A 16,440-nucleotide genomic window follows, 5' to 3' on the forward strand; every position below is an offset into this window, starting at 1 on the left:
ATGCTGCTCAGGACACAGACCACATTGCTGCCCGCGAGACCAGGCCTTACCATGGCCAGATTTACTTCACTTGATGCTGTACACCGTGGCTGCCACACGATGTGCCAGGTTGGCATCACCCCACATCAGCACCATAAAGCATCCTTACAATGCCCAAACCATTCCTTTCACATTCATCACCATTACAGGGGGTACCGTAATGTCTCACCATTCATTACAACTCACTAAGCCACTTCCAAAGGAGCACACAAATCTGTCCAAGAATGCAAAGTGTTGAAAATAAAGATTTCAATGTTTGAGAACACATTAATGGAAACTTTACATGAACATTGGCTAAAAGACCCAAGCGCCTACCCTTGTGTGTTGTTAGTTGGTATGTTTGGACAAGGATGAGGGTGAGTGTGAGGGGTGGCTAGTGAGATAGGGATATGATAATGTAGATAGAGAGCGAGGGATGGGTGGAGCTGCATGGTAAGTTGGTGTGAGTAAAGATGTGCAGGAGTAGGGTAGGGAAGGCAGAGTGATAGGGATGTAATGAGTGGCACAGGAGGATGAAGTTGAGTGACGTTTCGTGATCTACTGAGATCATTGAAAGGTTTGAGCCACTGCAGCCAGCTCCTCCTGACCACATCTCTGTTTGTGCCCTCCTGTGCGATGTGCAACCAGGCTGCGTTGGTATCCTGGGGAGGTCTCTTCTGCTCATTGGAAGGGAAGAGAACCTTTCTGCGTGCTGCGACTCCCTCCATAAGCATCTGGAGGAAGTCATGGAAGAGCCTGGGTGCAGCCTTTGTGCAGTCCTTATCAGTTTTTGCAGCTCCTCAATGCTTCAGAACACTTGACAGGACAACTGTCACAATCAATGTGGACATAGTCCCTTTAAGGAAACCAGCTGATGACGCGTCATCAAATGACATCATCAGACCCGCTTCCTTTTAATTGGCCGGGAACCTCTCAGGGCGGGCTTAACATGCCCCTTCGGGGGAAAGTCGTGGAGGAAGCGGCATGGAGACGAGCAGCGGGGTCGCAGCTCGCCACCCACCTCAACCGCACTGAATCCACCTTGGTATGCGAAATCGCGGCCTTAGTGTTATCTGCAAACTTGGATATAGAACTCTTTATTCCTTCATTAAAGTGATTAATATATATGATGAAAAGTTGAAATCAAACAGCCATTCACGGGGTTGATACATGGTAAGAAATGTCTTAGCTATGGGTCTTGGGTTGCATTCACTAGAGAGGAGGAAGTTAAGGGGTGTTCTGACTGAGAGATTCAAATTTTGAAGGGAATTGACAGGATAGGTAGGGAACTACTGTTCCTTCCAGTAAGTGAATCCAGAATAAGAATACATAATCTTAGAATTTGCACTAAGCTGGTTAAAAGTGAATCCAGAAAAACATATTCAAATGAAGAATTATGAAAATGTGGAATGTACTACCTAGAAGACCACAGATACAATATCAGTTGAGATGTTTAAAGGGGGAAGTAAGGATATTAAGGGACATGGAGAAAGGGCAGGAACTTGGATTATAAAGAGCTGTCATAGTTAATAAATTGACGATGGCTGAAGGCTCTATAACTTATGAAGTTTCTATAACTTAAACATTTCAATATTCTTTCTTCTGCAAAAGACCGCTTTCATAAAAGTGTTTTTAAAATGTTACTTTTTCTGGTAGGTCGGCTGAAGGTAAACATGGCAAATATTTACTTCAAGCAAAGAAATTATCCCAAGGCAATAAAATTTTACCGAATGGCACTGGATCAGATATCAAGTTCCCATAAGGAGATGAGGTGCGTGTTAGCAAAACTAATATGGTGAAGCAGCATCTTTCCCCCACCCCCTCAAAAAAAGTTGTAAGTGTATAGCATAATTATTTGTTTTTTCCAATTTTTTTCTGCTCTTTTCCTGCGTCAGTATTTAGAGGTTATTTTACTGTGGAGATCATTGCAGCTGAGCCTAACCATGCCCCAATGAAACATCTATGCATGTGCTTTCCAGCAGAGGTTACTGAATAGAAATCAGAAGATGGAACCCTGGTCTATTATTTTTTTCTTCTTTGTTACTCAAAGTGCTGAGGTCAGTTGTAATGCCTCAACTGTTGCCCTGGATGAGTTAAGCTAATTCAGCACAGTCCTGGGATTACATCTCGTATTTTCTGGTCTATATGACTTTGTGGTGCTTTCGCTCTCCTTAAAACCTATCTTTTTGATCTGTCCTAATATCTTTTTAAATGGCTCAATGTCAGATTCTGTCTGATAATGCTTCTGCAGAATGATATTAGAAATGAGAGGTTATAGTTATGAAGAAAGGCTGAAAAAGTGCAACAGAGAAGGTTAAGAGGGATCCAATAGAGGTGTTAAGAATAATGAAAGGTGTTGAGAAGGTAAATGGTGAAAGATTGTTTCCACTGCTTGGTGAATTGGTAACGAGGAGCATAGACTGAGATCAAAGAGGGAAATTAGAAGGTTTTTTTTTCATGCAGCATGCGAGTAGAACATGGAATGTTTGGCCATAAGTGGCTATTGAGGCAGAGACTATAATGCATTTAAAATATAATTGAATCAGAGTTTGTAAAGGAACAATATAAAATGATACAACAACAACTTGTATTATGTAATGCCATTAATGTAATAAAATGTCCCAAGGCACTTTACAAGAACATTATAAAACAAAATTTAACACCAAGTCACATAAGGAGAATTAAGACAGATGACCAAAAGCTTGGTCAAAGAGGTAGGTTTAAAGGAGCAGCTTAAAGGAAGAGAGAGAGAGTTGGAGACGATTTGGGAAGGAATTCCAGAGTTTAGGGCCTAGGCAGCTGAAAGAATGGTCACCAATGGTGGATTGATTAAAATCGGGGATGCACAAGAGGCCAGAATTGGAGGAGCGCAGAGATCTTGGAGGGTTGTAGGACTGGAGGAGGTTACAGAGATAGGGAGGGGCGAGGCTGTAGAGGGATTTGAAAACAAGGATCAGAATTTTAAAATTGATGTGTTGCTCTACCGGAAGCCAATGTAGGTCAACGAGCACAGGGGTGATGGGTGAACAGGACTTGGTGTGAGTTAGGATACGGGCTGCAGGGTTTTGGATGAGCTCATATTTATGGAGGGTGGAAAATGTGAGGCTGGCAGTGAGAGTATTGGAATAGTCAAGACTCGAGGTAACAGAGGCATGGATGAGGGTTTCAGCAGCAGACGAGCTGAGGCGGGGCTGTGTCAAGTGATGTTGCAGAGGTAGAAGTAGGCGGTCTAGGTGATGGCACAGATATGTAGGCGGAGCTCATCTCGGGGTCAAATACGACGCCAAGGTTGCGAATGGTCTGGTTCAGCCTCAGATAGTTGTCAAGGAGAGGGATGGAGTTGATGACTAGGGAACAGAGCTTGTGGCGGGGCTGAAGTCAATGGCTTCGGTCTTCCCAATATGCAGTAGGAGGAAATTTCCAGTACTGGATGTGAGACAAGCAATCTGACAATTTAGAAACAGTGGAGGGGTCAAGAGAGCCTTCTGAATACAATACCTCCTGAAGGCTCATTTAAATAGCAATTGTAATTTAAAATCATTGACAATCTTTTAGTCAAATACAGAAAAAAAATTGTTATATAAAATCTTTATTCGTTGGCTCTTACAGATTAGACGATGTATTATTGAATGCTGCTTTAGTATTGAATGTTAGCTGCTCCTTTTTGACAGACTGCATTTTTTTTCTATTTAATTAGGATTAAAATAATGCAGAACATTGGTGTTGTGTTTGTCAAAATGGGACAGTACACTGATGCTATCACCTCCTTTGAGCATATTATGAGTGAAAGCCCAAATTTAAAAACCAGCTTTAACCTCATTCTGTGCTACTTTGCCATTGGTGATCGTGAAAAGATGAAGAAAGCATTCCAGAAACTGATAGTGGTCCCACTTGGAATTGATGAAGATGACAAATACATTCCGCCTAATGTAAGTAAATTTAAAATTAAATGGCAATAAGGTACTGGATGCATACTGATTATCTATGTAAACTTACAAGAAACGTTTTAAAAAATATGGACTTATTTCTGGTTTAAAAGTCAAAATTAATATGAAGAACAAAGACAATTATGTGTCTCCTTATTTATTATCTATTCAAGATATTGGGCCCAAGTTTCCACATGATTTGCGCCTGATTTTTAGGAGCAACTGGTGGAGAACGGACTATCTTAGAAATCGCAATTCTCCACATTTTTTTTTCTGCAATTCTAGTCAGGTAGAACAGTTCTACTTTGGAACAGAATTTTTTCTTCAAAAGGGGGCGTGTCCGGCCACTGACGCCTGATTTGAAAGTTTCCACAGTGAAAACGGACTCCAAACTAAAGTAGAATGGAGCAAGTGAAGATTTTTGTAGAACTGGAAAAACCTGTTCTACACATTAAAAAATCAGGCGCAGGTTACAAATTAGGCGTCCAGAACGAGGTGGGGGGGGAGGGGGGGGGAAGGGAACTCATTAAATTCTACAATAAATCCTTATTTATACTTCTACAAATATTATACAAATAAATCCAACCTGAATAAACATTTATAAGCAAAGAAAAGATTAAATAAACCATCTTCCTACCTGTGTGAAAGTGCTTCAACCAGGGAGAATTCTGCAGCCGTTCGTGCCGCTGAGCAGGAGGGGGGGGGGGGGGAGGAGAAAGTCGTTCGTGCCGCTGAGCGGGAGAGGGGGAGGGAGGAGAAAGCCGTTCGTGCCGCTAAGCGCGGGGGGGTGGTGGAGAAAGCCGTTCGTGTCGCTGAGCGGGAGGGGGGGGGGGGGAGAAAGTGGTTCGTTGTTGTGGAGGGGAGGGAGGGGAAGGAGACAGCCGTTTGTTGCCGGGGAGGGGAAGGAGACAGCGGGTTGTTGCCGCGGAGGGGAGGGAGGGGAAGGAGACAGCGGGTTGTTGCCGCGGAGGGGAGGGAGGGGAAGGAGACAGCGGGTTGTTGCCGCGGAGGGGAGGGAGGGGAAAGAGACAGCGGGTTGTTGCCGCGGAGGGGAGGGAGGGGAAGGAGACAGCGGGTTGTTGTTGTGGAGGGGAGGGAGGGGAAGGAGACAGCGGGTTGTTGTGGAGGGGAGGGAGGGGAAGGAGACAGCGGGTTGTTGCCGCGGAGGGGAGGGAGGGGAAGGAGACAGCGGGTTGTTGTTGTGGAGGGGAGGGAGGGGAAGGAGACAGCGGGTTGTTGTTGTGGAGGGGAGGGAGGGGAAGGAGACAGCGGGTTGTTGTTGTGGAGGGGAGGGAGGGGAAGGAGACAGCGGGTTGTTGCCGCGGAGGGGAGGGAGGGGAAGGAGACAGCCGTTTGTTGTTGTGGAGGGGAGGGAGGGGAAGGAGACAGCGGGTTGCCGTGGAGGGGAGGGAGGGGAAGGAGACAGCGGGTTGTTGTGGAGGGGAGGGAGGGGAAGGAGACAGCCGTTTGTTGCCGTGAAGGGTGGGGAGGGGAAGGAGACAGTGAGAAGGGTAGCCTCAGTGCTGATGTGCTGATGGCAATGTGCTTTTATTAAAAAATGTTCAAAAATTAAACAGCTACAAAGAATTACAAAAATGGCCGAGTGCCAATGTTTTTTTTCACACTGAGCATGCGCGAATGCTCCAACGCAGCGTTGCCGGCAGGAAAAAAACTAACTTAAATAGTACCCGCCCCCTCCCACTTACAAAATCGGCGCGAGTGTAGGCTCCGCCCCCCTGGGCGCCGCGCCAAACAGACAAGAAGCTGCAAAGCGCTCGAGAATAGCGCGTTTTTTTTCTGGCACCGTTTTAGGCGCGAAAAACGGGCGCCCAGCTCGGAGGAAACTTGGGCCCATTATCTTTGGGCTCTGCCGTAGGTACTTGGTATTAATTATTTTTAATAATTGTTACTACAGCAATACTAATTAGTGTTGATTGATAGCTGTCGAGCTGGTAACTTTTGTACTGTGAGGAAGGCAGTTTTTCACGTGACTGGTTTCATTGTTGACCCAGACAAAGCAATAACAAAGATCAGTGATTGCCAACATTTTTTAGAGGTTCTTTAAAGAAATTACGCTTGTTTTATAAATCATCTAATGATTTTACATATTTGTTGTGTAAATACAATACTGTTGACAATTCATTCTTTTTTGTGTACCAAAAATTCAAATTATTCAGTAATTCAAATTAGACAACATAAATAACACAGAAAAGTAGGAATTGAGTGCTCAAAAAGTAGTCAGATAATTTAAATTAAGCGTATGTGTGTGTACAGTATATATAGTCTGGAAGTTAAAATGCTGTCTCGGTGCTATTGACGTCATCGGGCTACGACTTCCCAGTGTAAAGTAGGTCACGCCTACTTGAGGTGGGCGGTCCTCCCGAGCATGCTCTATGATAAGTTAAGATAGTGGAGGGTGGGAACACATCAAGAATGACCCATCCCACCATCTGAAATCCTCGCCCACATCGTTCCCACCAGGTGGGGGGATTGATTAAAATAAAGCTGTGTGTTGTTATGGTTGAATGCTTCTGCCCTTATAAAGCAGCATATCTCTGACTCGCCGTGATTGATGCCGCAGGATATCTGTTGATATATACGAGAGAGATAGATGTAGTCTGAAACTGGAGGACAAGTGGCAGTGAGTGATTTTGACACAAATTCAAATTACTGATTATGGAAGTCTTGCTATGGGGCGATTGGCGTCTGCACGGTTGATTAAATGGTGCCGAGCAGTTGTTTGGATTAATTAGATTTCCTTTGAGACCCTGTGCCTTTTCTTAGAACAGCTGCTTAAGTACATTTGTTTCATAGATCATTGTATTTACATTACAGGGCAAGCCATTTCTGCTCATTTGATGTAACTTAATTTGAGTCTGTGTATGCTAAGTTTAGAATTATTGACTGACACGATCCTGCAATCCTGAGTGATGTATGCACTTTATTTTGGTTACGCCAGTCTGTTACTTATGTTACAAAGGAAAAGAAAGGAGCATGTTTATTTACTGATTTTTTTTCCTCTTGTCATTGACTCATGCCCTCGAGATGCAGAACATGGGATGATTGGGCAGAGTACTTTCCACTGCTGTCATAATTTGCCTGGATCCAGTTGCTATTAATGCAGACTGCCTATTCACTCCATTTTCAGCCTCCTTAAATATCCTTTGAGGTGATGAACAAATGGACAGTAGATATCGGGTGTGTCAGTAGAAATAGTAGAGAACCATGTGAGTTTATCTCTTTTGTCAGTCAGTATGAGGCTTGGAGACCTATGTTGGGACTGTTCTATTAGAAAATCTATTCTCCCCAAACACTCAAGAGATGTAATTTATACAATTGACATTTTATTAGCTCCTATTTTGATAGTTCCTTCTTGTTCTTGTGTACATAGCGGGGGTGAAATTGTCCCTTTTATTGTTCCGTTAGTGCCTCCAGGAGGCGCTCATGGGACAGAGGAGACTTTTCGCTTGGGGGAGGCGGGGTGCTACCATCTCCCGGGAAATTGCCCGGAAGTTTGCAGAAATGCTGCCATGGCAGTGCACGCCCCGGGCCATCACACAACCGGCGACCCTTCACCACCCTGCGCTGAAGCCTTAACACCCTGTGGGGGAAATTGCCCTGTTGGCCGTGAGGCTGGCGCGAGCAGAAGTCATATCAGCTCCCCGGGCTGCCATCTTCTTTTGCTTGCCAACTCTCGGGTTGGCTCTACGATGGCAGCCCTAGCGTCTTCGATGCTGGGCTGTAGGCCCAGTTACAACCTACCCTGGTGGCCCAGTGGAGGCCATCAGAGGCCTTCCAGAATGCTCTGCAGCCCTCCCCTTTAATCGAAGGGAAGGGGCATTGAAGCGCGTCAGCTCTACGTGGAGCATCCACGTAGTGCTTCCTGTAGTGCCTCCGGTAAGGGCAATTCCGCGGCGGGTGAGGGACTTCTGCACCGGGTGCCGAAAGTCCCATCCTCAGATGGTTACCGCCCCCAAACGGGGCACAGGGCAATTTTGCCCCCAGTATCTCTTATCTTTTTTTTTCTTTTTTCTCATTGAATACGCATTGTACTATTGTTTTTCTCAGCTATGGGGTGGCTACCGTGTCAATGTCAGTTTCAATGAATCTTGGCATCTTTAAATTGGCTTGATTCATGGTGCCCTTGGATCAAGATTTTGCTTCATAAATTATTATCCCCATCTCTATCAACTGACAAAAAGATTAGTCTACATCTAAGAAGTGAGGGCCAAAATTGCCTCTTTTTTTAAGAGCACGTCATGGCAAACTGCCCGACAATCGGGACATTGCCCTCGTGATTTTTTGAGACGGAGAAGATGACCACCCCACACATCCGCTCCGTTCCTGTGCGCATGCCGATAATTATGTCATCATAGTGCGCACTGCCTGGTCCCCACCCCGGAAGCGACAATGCCCTCAAATAGTCGATCGACTGCCAGCAACAATTGTTTTTGACGGTGTATAATCGGCAATCGAAACCGCCAGCGGTCTTTAAAGACATGCTGCGGCTTGCACCATTGTTGTCAGCCAAAGTGTTACTGAGTGATGATGCTTTGAACGTTTATCCTCTAAATCGGCCTTCAGCGATTACAGGGCCTTACTTTGCACAGCCTGCAATATCAAGAGCTAGCATTAGCTGAGTAGGTCACTGCTTGCAAATAGTGGGCTCAGTCCTGGCAGTGGACTGCCTCCTGTGCATTGCATGGCACGGTGGCTCGCAGAAGAGAGCGGCGCTGGCAACTACAGATGCAGATGCAGAGGCAGCGGGAGAGGAACCCAGATAGGATGGGACAGCGAGATGGAGATGGCCATATACCTGCACATAGAGAAGGAGGTGTGGAAGGACGTGAAGAAGAGCATGCAACGAGGAGGAGGTTCAGGGATTCAGAAAAGACATGGTGATGGAGCTGTGCCATCTCCTCAAGCCAGACCTGCAGCCTCAAACAAGGGTGAGGACAGCTCTATCAGTGGCATCAAAGGTCACCATCGCCCTGAATTTCTATGCCACTGGATCTTTCCAAGGAGCCACATCAGACATCTCCAACCTCTCCCAATATGCTTTGCATTGCTCCATCCGTCAGGTCACAGATGCTCTGTACAAGAGATGGGGGGACTACATCTCCTTTCCAGTGACCAGAGAGAAGCAGTTGGAGCGCTCCACTGGCTTCTTCAGGATAGCAGGCTTCCTCAGGGTTCAGGACGCCATAGACTTCACCCACGTGGTATTGAGGGTGTGCAGAACAATCCGGAGATCTTCATAAACCTTCAATGGGTGTGCGACCACAAGCGCCAAACAATAGCCGTTGATGCCCGATATCCTAGCAGCACCCACAATGTCTTCATCCTGCGGCAGACATAAGAACATAACAACACAAGAAATAGGAGCAGGAGTCGCCATTTGGCCCCTCGAGCCTGCTCCGCCATTCAATAAGATCATGGCTGATCTGATCATGGACTCAGCTCCACTTCCCTGCCCGCTCCCCATAACCCTTTATTCCCTTATCGCTCAAAAATCTGCCTATCTCCGCCTTAAATATATTAAATGACCCAGCCTCCACAGCTCTCTGGGGTAGAGAATTCCATAGATTTACAACCTTCTGAGAGAAGAAATTTCTCCTCATCTCAGTTTTAAATGGGCGGTCCCTTATTCGAAGACTATGTCCCCTAGTTTTAGTTTCCCCTATGAGTGGAAATATCCTCTGCATTCACCTTGTCGAGCCCCCTCATTATCTTATAAGTTTCAATACGATCGATCACCTCTCATTCTTCTGAACTCCAATGTGTATAGGCCCAATCTACTCAACCTATCTTCATAAGTCAACCCCCTCATCTCCGGAATCAACCTAGTGAACCTTCTCTGAACAGCCTCCAATGCAAGTATATCCTTCCTTAAATACGGAGATCAAAACTGTATGCAATACTCCAGGCGTGGCCTCACCAATACCCTGTAGAGTTGTAGCAGGACTTCTCTGCTTTTATACTCTATCCCCCTTGCAATAAAGGCCAACATTCCATTTGCCTTCCTGATTAATTGCTGTACCTGCATACTCACTTTTTGTGTTTCATGCACAGGACCCTCAGGTCTCTCTGTACTGCAGCATTTTGCAATTTTTCTCCATTTAAATTATAATTTGCTTTTCTATTATTTCTGCCAAAGTGGATAACCTCACATTTTCCAACATTATACTCCATCTGCTAAATGTTTGCCCACTCACTTAGCCTGTATATATCCCTTTGCAGATTTTTTGTGTTCTCCTCACACTTTGCTTTCCCACCCATCTTTGTATCATTAGCAAACTTGGTTGCATTGCACTCGGTCCCTTCATCCAAGTCATTGATATAGATTGTAAATAGTTGAAGACCCATCACCGATCCCTGCCATACCCCACTAGTCAATGCTTGCCAACTGGAAAATTTATCCCGACTCTGTTTTCTGTTAGTTAACTAATCCTCTATCCATGTTAATATATTGCCCCCAACCCCGTGAGCTTTTATCTTGTGCAGTAACCTCTTGTGTGGCACCTTATCGAATGCCTTCTGGAAATCCAAAAACACTACATCCACTGGTTCCCCCTTATCCACCCTGCTCGTTACATCCTCAAAGAACTCTAGCAAATTTGTCAAACATAATTTCCCTTTCATAAGACCATGCTGACTCTGCTTGATTGAATCATGCTTTTCCAAATGTCTACTGCTTCCTTAATAATGGACTCCAACATTTTCCCAACGATGAATGTTAGGCTAATTGGTCTATAGTTTCCTGCTTTTTGTCTGCCTCCTTTTTTAAATAGGGGCGTTATATTTGCGGTTTTCCAATATACTGGGACCGTCCCAGAATCCAGGGAATTTCGGTAGATTACAACCAATGCATCCACTATCTCTGCAGCCACTTCTCTTAAGACCCTAGAATGTAAGCCATCAGGTCCAGGGGACTTGTATACCTTTAGTCCCATTATTTTACCTAGTGCGACTTCATTAGTGATAGTGATTGTATTAAGTTCCTCCCTACCTATAGACCGTGTGCCAGGTCTGTTTCAGCCACTAAATGAAGGTGGTGGCTGGCTCCTAGGAGACAAGGGGTATCCACTATGCACCTAGCTCCTGATTCCCCTTCGCAACCCCACCACTCCTGTGCAGCAATCGTACAATGAATCTCATTCGGCCACCAGGTGCATAATTGAGCAGACCATCGGAATCCTTAAACAGCGGTTCCGCTGCCTAGATCGCTCAGGAGGAGTGCTGCGGTACATGCCTGACCGGGTGTCCCTATTCGTCATCATCTGCTGCATGCTTCACAACCTGGCAATCATGAGGGTCATTGGCCGACGATGTAGCAGCAACACCTGAGGAGGAGGCGCAGGCGGAGGAGGAGGCTCCGCAACCACGCAGGAGGCGGCCTCACCATCCTGATCCTGCAAGTAAGATCTGAGACCATCTCATTGCTGCTCTTTTCCACTAAGTTGGTCGTCACTTCCAGCTTCATCTGTGCATCTCCATGGCCACACCAATGAGCCCTTCCACACATCATTCCCATACTGAAATGAGACACAGCAGCAGATATTAAAGTTTCAAATAAAAATTTATACAACGGCGATGGCAGCAGTCAGAGCTTGCGTGGCATTGAGCTGAGACTGCATGAAAGCAGACACGACTCGATACCACCAGACATTGACTGTATGACAGTAGTAAAACGCTGCATGGCCTCTTGCTGAGACTGTGTGAGAACATTCTGAGCTTCCATGCCAGCAGACATTACAGCACTAAGACATTGGGTCGCCTTCGCCTGTGCTGTCATGGTAGCTGCCACATCGCCCATGATACGCGTCGTGAGATCTGGATCTGCACGGTCACTCTGGGAGTCCAACAACGTCTGTACAGTTGCAATGATGGGCTCCATGATGCGCGCAGAGCTGTCTGCAATGAGGGAGGCAGACTCCTGCATGCTCCTGACCACTTGCGACAGGCTCTCGGGCACCCTTGCCATTGCCCCTACCATCTCCGAGATCATGGCAAGCACCCTTTGTTCGAACGCCTCCACATCGACGTGCTCATCTGAGTCCTGTCCAGCAGAACTCGTGTGAAAACTCGCCCTCCGGAGAGCTGGCTCCCAAGATTCCCTTTGCCCTTGACCATGCTGCAGCCGGCTAGGCCCTAGTGCATCACCCAGTGCAGACCCCTCTCCTAAGCTAAACTGCAACGAATGCGTACTCGCAGTGTCTGAGTTGGTGCATGGGAACGTAAGAACCAGTGACGCAGTGCTTGGAGCTGTCTGTTCCTTGGCATCCACCTCTTCCCACATTTCATCATTGTCATCACTTGGCTCATACTGGTCCGTCTCTGGGCATCATCTGCAAGCATAAATGGGACAAGAGTGGCGTGAGGGTGAGGGAGCGGGGTGGAGCATGCAGTAACCAAGGTGCACACATTGCTAACCACGTTACTGATAGGCGTTTGTGCAGTTCCGGACAGATGACATTAAAGGAAGGCCTTGACTTACCAATGCTGCCCACATTGGGATCCACGGTGCCTGTGGCCACTGGGCAGGCAACCTGTGGCCCCATTAGCCACAGCACCCTTTCCTCAACATTGGTCAACTGCTGAAGGCTGGCCTCTCCACCTCCAGTCCTCTGTTGCTCCCTGCAATTATGTGCCATCTTGGTCTACAAAGCAAAGGGTTGGTGAGTAGCAGTCCAGTTACGCATCTTGAAATAATAGATGTAAGTGTAAAGCACAAATGAAAGGTACTCTCAACTGTGAGTATGCACACATGACATGCAGATGACTCACCACTGAAATGCTGCTTTACTAACTGGAAACAGAAGCAGGAAAATAAGAGTTGGAGAAGGAGAGGCTCAGAGGCCGAAGCTCAATAGTAGGGGGAGCATGTACTCATTTTCAACACTTCAGTTATGTCGTTGAACCTCTTCCAGCACTGAATGCTCATCCTGTCCGATATTGAGGTCGCCGGCACCTCTGCAGCCACCTCTGCTCAAGCATCTTTGAAGACTTGCCAAGTGGGCCTGCCAGACTCCGGAAATAGAAGGCGTCTTCTTCCCTCCACAGTTTGCATCAGCGTCTCAATTTCGGCATCTGTGAATCCTGCTACCTCTCTGACCTGCCATTTTACAAGATGAGAAACAACAAACACAGCAATCGCTCTGATCAGAATGAGCAGTACCTACTTGAAATACCTGTCCTTTAAGAAGACCAGGGAGCAGCTGCCTCTTTATGAGTGAATGTGAGTCAGGTGAAAAATTGGGTCCTCAGTCGGTGATCCCACCCCTACACTGCAGAGGCCATTTCCATCCCCAACATCGACCTGTTCATTTTTGCAGTCTCAAATGCTCAAAATCGCTCTATTCCCTGCCCCATCGATGTGGGCGGTAATTCACCATTGAATTTGAATTATCCGTCCCAAACAGGCCGGAGGGCAATTTTGGCCACGTGGTGTGTAATGATTTTTAGGTACTGTTAGATCTGTGCATTCTGCATATTCTGTATTTTAGAGATTTATTTTTGTTTCTGCCTTGCCTTCAAGATTGTGTTTTTACCTGAAGACTATATGAAAAATTCTCAAACAACTCAATAGGGTGATGGGTGGGAGAGGGAGGGAGTTAGAGGGTGGCAAATTTGCGAAACTCGATCACAACCTGCCTCGAACACGGCTGCTTCTGTTAATCTGCGGCGAGTGTGAGGGTGTGCGAGTAACACGCTCTGGAGAGGCAGGTCCGTAATTATATGTAACTGAGGCCCCATTCCTGGTAACTTGACAGCCATTTAAATATAACGCTGGAGAACTGGGAGGGAGGAAGGATCGGGAAACATTGTGGGTTTGAGAGGGGTGGGTGGTCGGTTAATCGCGGAAGAAGATTTGCTGGATAGAAGCAGTCCTGCTCCACCTGGCCTATGGGTAGTGTTATAAAAAGCACTTACCTGTTGATGTGGCTGCTCCTGCCTCCCTTTAGTTGCATTCACAGTGACTCTCCCTTCCCGCGTTCAGTGACTTCCTCTCTCTTCCCAAGGTCACAGTGACTCTCTCCCTCCCCAAGGTCACAGTGACTCTTCCTCCCTCCCCAAGGTCACAGTGACTCTTCCTCCCTCCCCAAGGTCACAGTGACTCTCTCCCTCCTCAAGGTCACAGTGACTCCCTCCCTCCCCAAGGTCACAGTGACTCCCTCCATCCCCAAGGTCACAGTGACTCTTCCTCCCTCCCCAAGGTCACAGTGACTCTTCCTCCCTTCCCAAGGTCACAGTGACTCTCTCCCTCCTCAAGGTCACAGTGACTCCCTCCCTCCCCAAGGTCACAGTGACTCCCTCCATCCCCAAGGTCACAGTGACTCTCTCCCTCCCCAAGGTCACAGTGATTCTCTCCCTCACAAGGTCACAGTGACTCTTCCTCCCTCACAAGGTCACAGTGACTCCCTCCCTCCCCAAGGTCACAGTGACTCCCTCCCTCCCCAAGGTCACAGTGACTCCCTCCCTCCCCAAGGTCACAGTGACTCTCTCTCTCCCCGAGGTCACAGTGACTCTCTCCCTCCCCAAGGTCACAGTGACTCTTCCTCCCTCCCCAAGGTCACAGTGACTCTTCCTCCCGCCCCAAGGTCACAGTGACTCCCTCCCTTCCCAAGGTCACAGTGACTCCCTCCCTCCCCAAGGTCACAGTGACTCTCTCCCACCCCAAGGTCACAGTGACTCTTCCTCCCCAAGGTCACAGTGACACCCTCCCTCCCCAAGGTCACAGTGACTCTTCCTCCCCAAGGTCACAGTGACTCTTCCTCCCCAAGGTCACAGTGACTCTCTCCCTCCCCAAGGTCACAGTGACTCTTCCTCCCCAAGGTCACAGTGACACCCTCCCTCCCCAAGGTCACAGTGACTCTCTCCCTCCCCACGGTCACAGTGACTCTCTCTCTTTCCCCGAGGCTACAGTGACTCTCTCTCTCCCCGAGGTCACAGTGACTCTCCTTCTCCCCGAGGTCACAGTGACTCTCCTTCTCCCCGAGGTCACAGTGACTCTCCTTCTCCCCGAGGTCACAGTGACTCTCCTTCTCCCCGAGGTCACAGTGACTCTCCTTCTCCCCGAGGTCACAGTGACTCTCCTTCTCCCCGAGGTCACAGTGACTCTCTCTCTCCCCGAGGTCACAGTGACTCTCTCTCTCCCCGAGGTCACAGTGACTCTCTCTCTCCCCGAGGTCACAGTGACTCTCTCTCTCCCCGAGGTCACAGTGACTCTCTCTCTCCCCGAGGTCACAGTGACTCTCTCTCTCCCCGAGGTCACAGTGACTCTCTCTCTCCCCGAGGTCACAGTGACTCTCTCTCTCCCCGAGGTCACAGTGACTCTCTCTCTCTCCCCGAGGTCACAGTGACTCTCTCCCTTCCCAAGGTCACAGTGACTCTTCCTCCCTCCCCAAGGTCACAGTGACTCTTCCTCCCGCCCCAAGGTCACAGTGACTCCCTCCCTTCCCAAGGTCACAGTGACTCCCTCCCTCCCCAAGGTCACAGTGACTCTCTCCCACCCCAAGGTCACAGTGACTCTTCCTCCCCAAGGTCACAGTGACACCCTCCCTCCCCAAGGTCACAGTGACTCTTCCTCCCCAAGGTCACAGTGACTCTCTTCCTCCCCAAGGTCACAGTGACTCTTCCTCCCCAAGGTCACAGTGACACCCTCCCTCCCCAAGGTCACAGTGACTCTCTCCCTTCCCACGGTCACAGTGACTCTCTTTCCCCGAGGCTACAGTGACTCTCTCTCTCCCCGAGGTCACAGTGACTCTCCTTCTCCCCGAGGTCACAGTGACTCTCCTTCTCCCCGAGGTCACAGTGACTCTCCTTCTCCCCGAGGTCACAGTGACTCTCCTTCTCCCCGAGGTCACAGTGACTCTCCTTCTCCCCGAGGTCACAGTGACTCTCTCTCTCCCCGAGGTCACAGTGACTCTCTCTCTCCCCGAGGTCACAGTGACTCTCTCTCTCCCCGAGGTCACAGTGACTCTCTCTCTCCCCGAGGTCACAGTGACTCTCTCTCTCCCCGAGGTCACAGTGACTCTCTCTCTCCCCGAGGTCACAGTGACTCTCTCTCTCCCCGAGGTCACAGTGACTCTCTCTCTCCCCGAGGTCACAGTGACTCTCTCTCCCCGAGGTCACAGTGACTCTCTCTCTCCCCGAGGTCACAGTGACTCTCTCTCTCCCCGAGGTCACAGTGACTCTCTCTCTCCCCGAGGTCACAGTGACTCTCTCCCCGAGGTCACAGTGACTCTCTCTCTCCCCGAGGTCACAGTGACACTTTCTCTCCCTCCCCGATTTCAGTGTCTCCCTCCCTCCCCGATGTCACAGCACCACTCTCTCTCCCTCCCCGAGGTCACAATGACTTTCTCCCTTCCCAAGGTCACGGTGACACTTTCTCTCCTTCCTCGAGTTCAGTGTCTCTCTCCCTCCCTGAGTTCACAGTTTCCTGGCGAATCAAATAACTAGGGAAGTAGAAAGGGCTTTAAACTGATGAAGTGGG

The 16,440-nt window shown here is 48.2% G+C and overlaps 1 protein-coding gene across 2 annotated transcripts in view; it reads left to right on the forward strand.

The window, feature by feature from the left end:
* Positions 1–16,440, forward strand: part of ift88 (intraflagellar transport 88 homolog) — a 145,060-nt gene that overhangs the window by 38,825 nt on the left and 89,795 nt on the right. For both annotated transcript variants that reach the window (XM_070892193.1, XM_070892194.1), the window contains exons 11-12: positions 1,675–1,789; positions 3,716–3,947. In XM_070892193.1, coding sequence (XP_070748294.1) covers positions 1,675–1,789; positions 3,716–3,947 — 347 coding nt within the window. The remainder of the gene's footprint in view (positions 1–1,674; positions 1,790–3,715; positions 3,948–16,440) is intronic.

The sequence above is a fragment of the Pristiophorus japonicus genome, chromosome 10 (assembly GCF_044704955.1).
Source record: "Pristiophorus japonicus isolate sPriJap1 chromosome 10, sPriJap1.hap1, whole genome shotgun sequence".
Classification (NCBI taxonomy): domain Eukaryota; kingdom Metazoa; phylum Chordata; class Chondrichthyes; family Pristiophoridae; genus Pristiophorus; species Pristiophorus japonicus.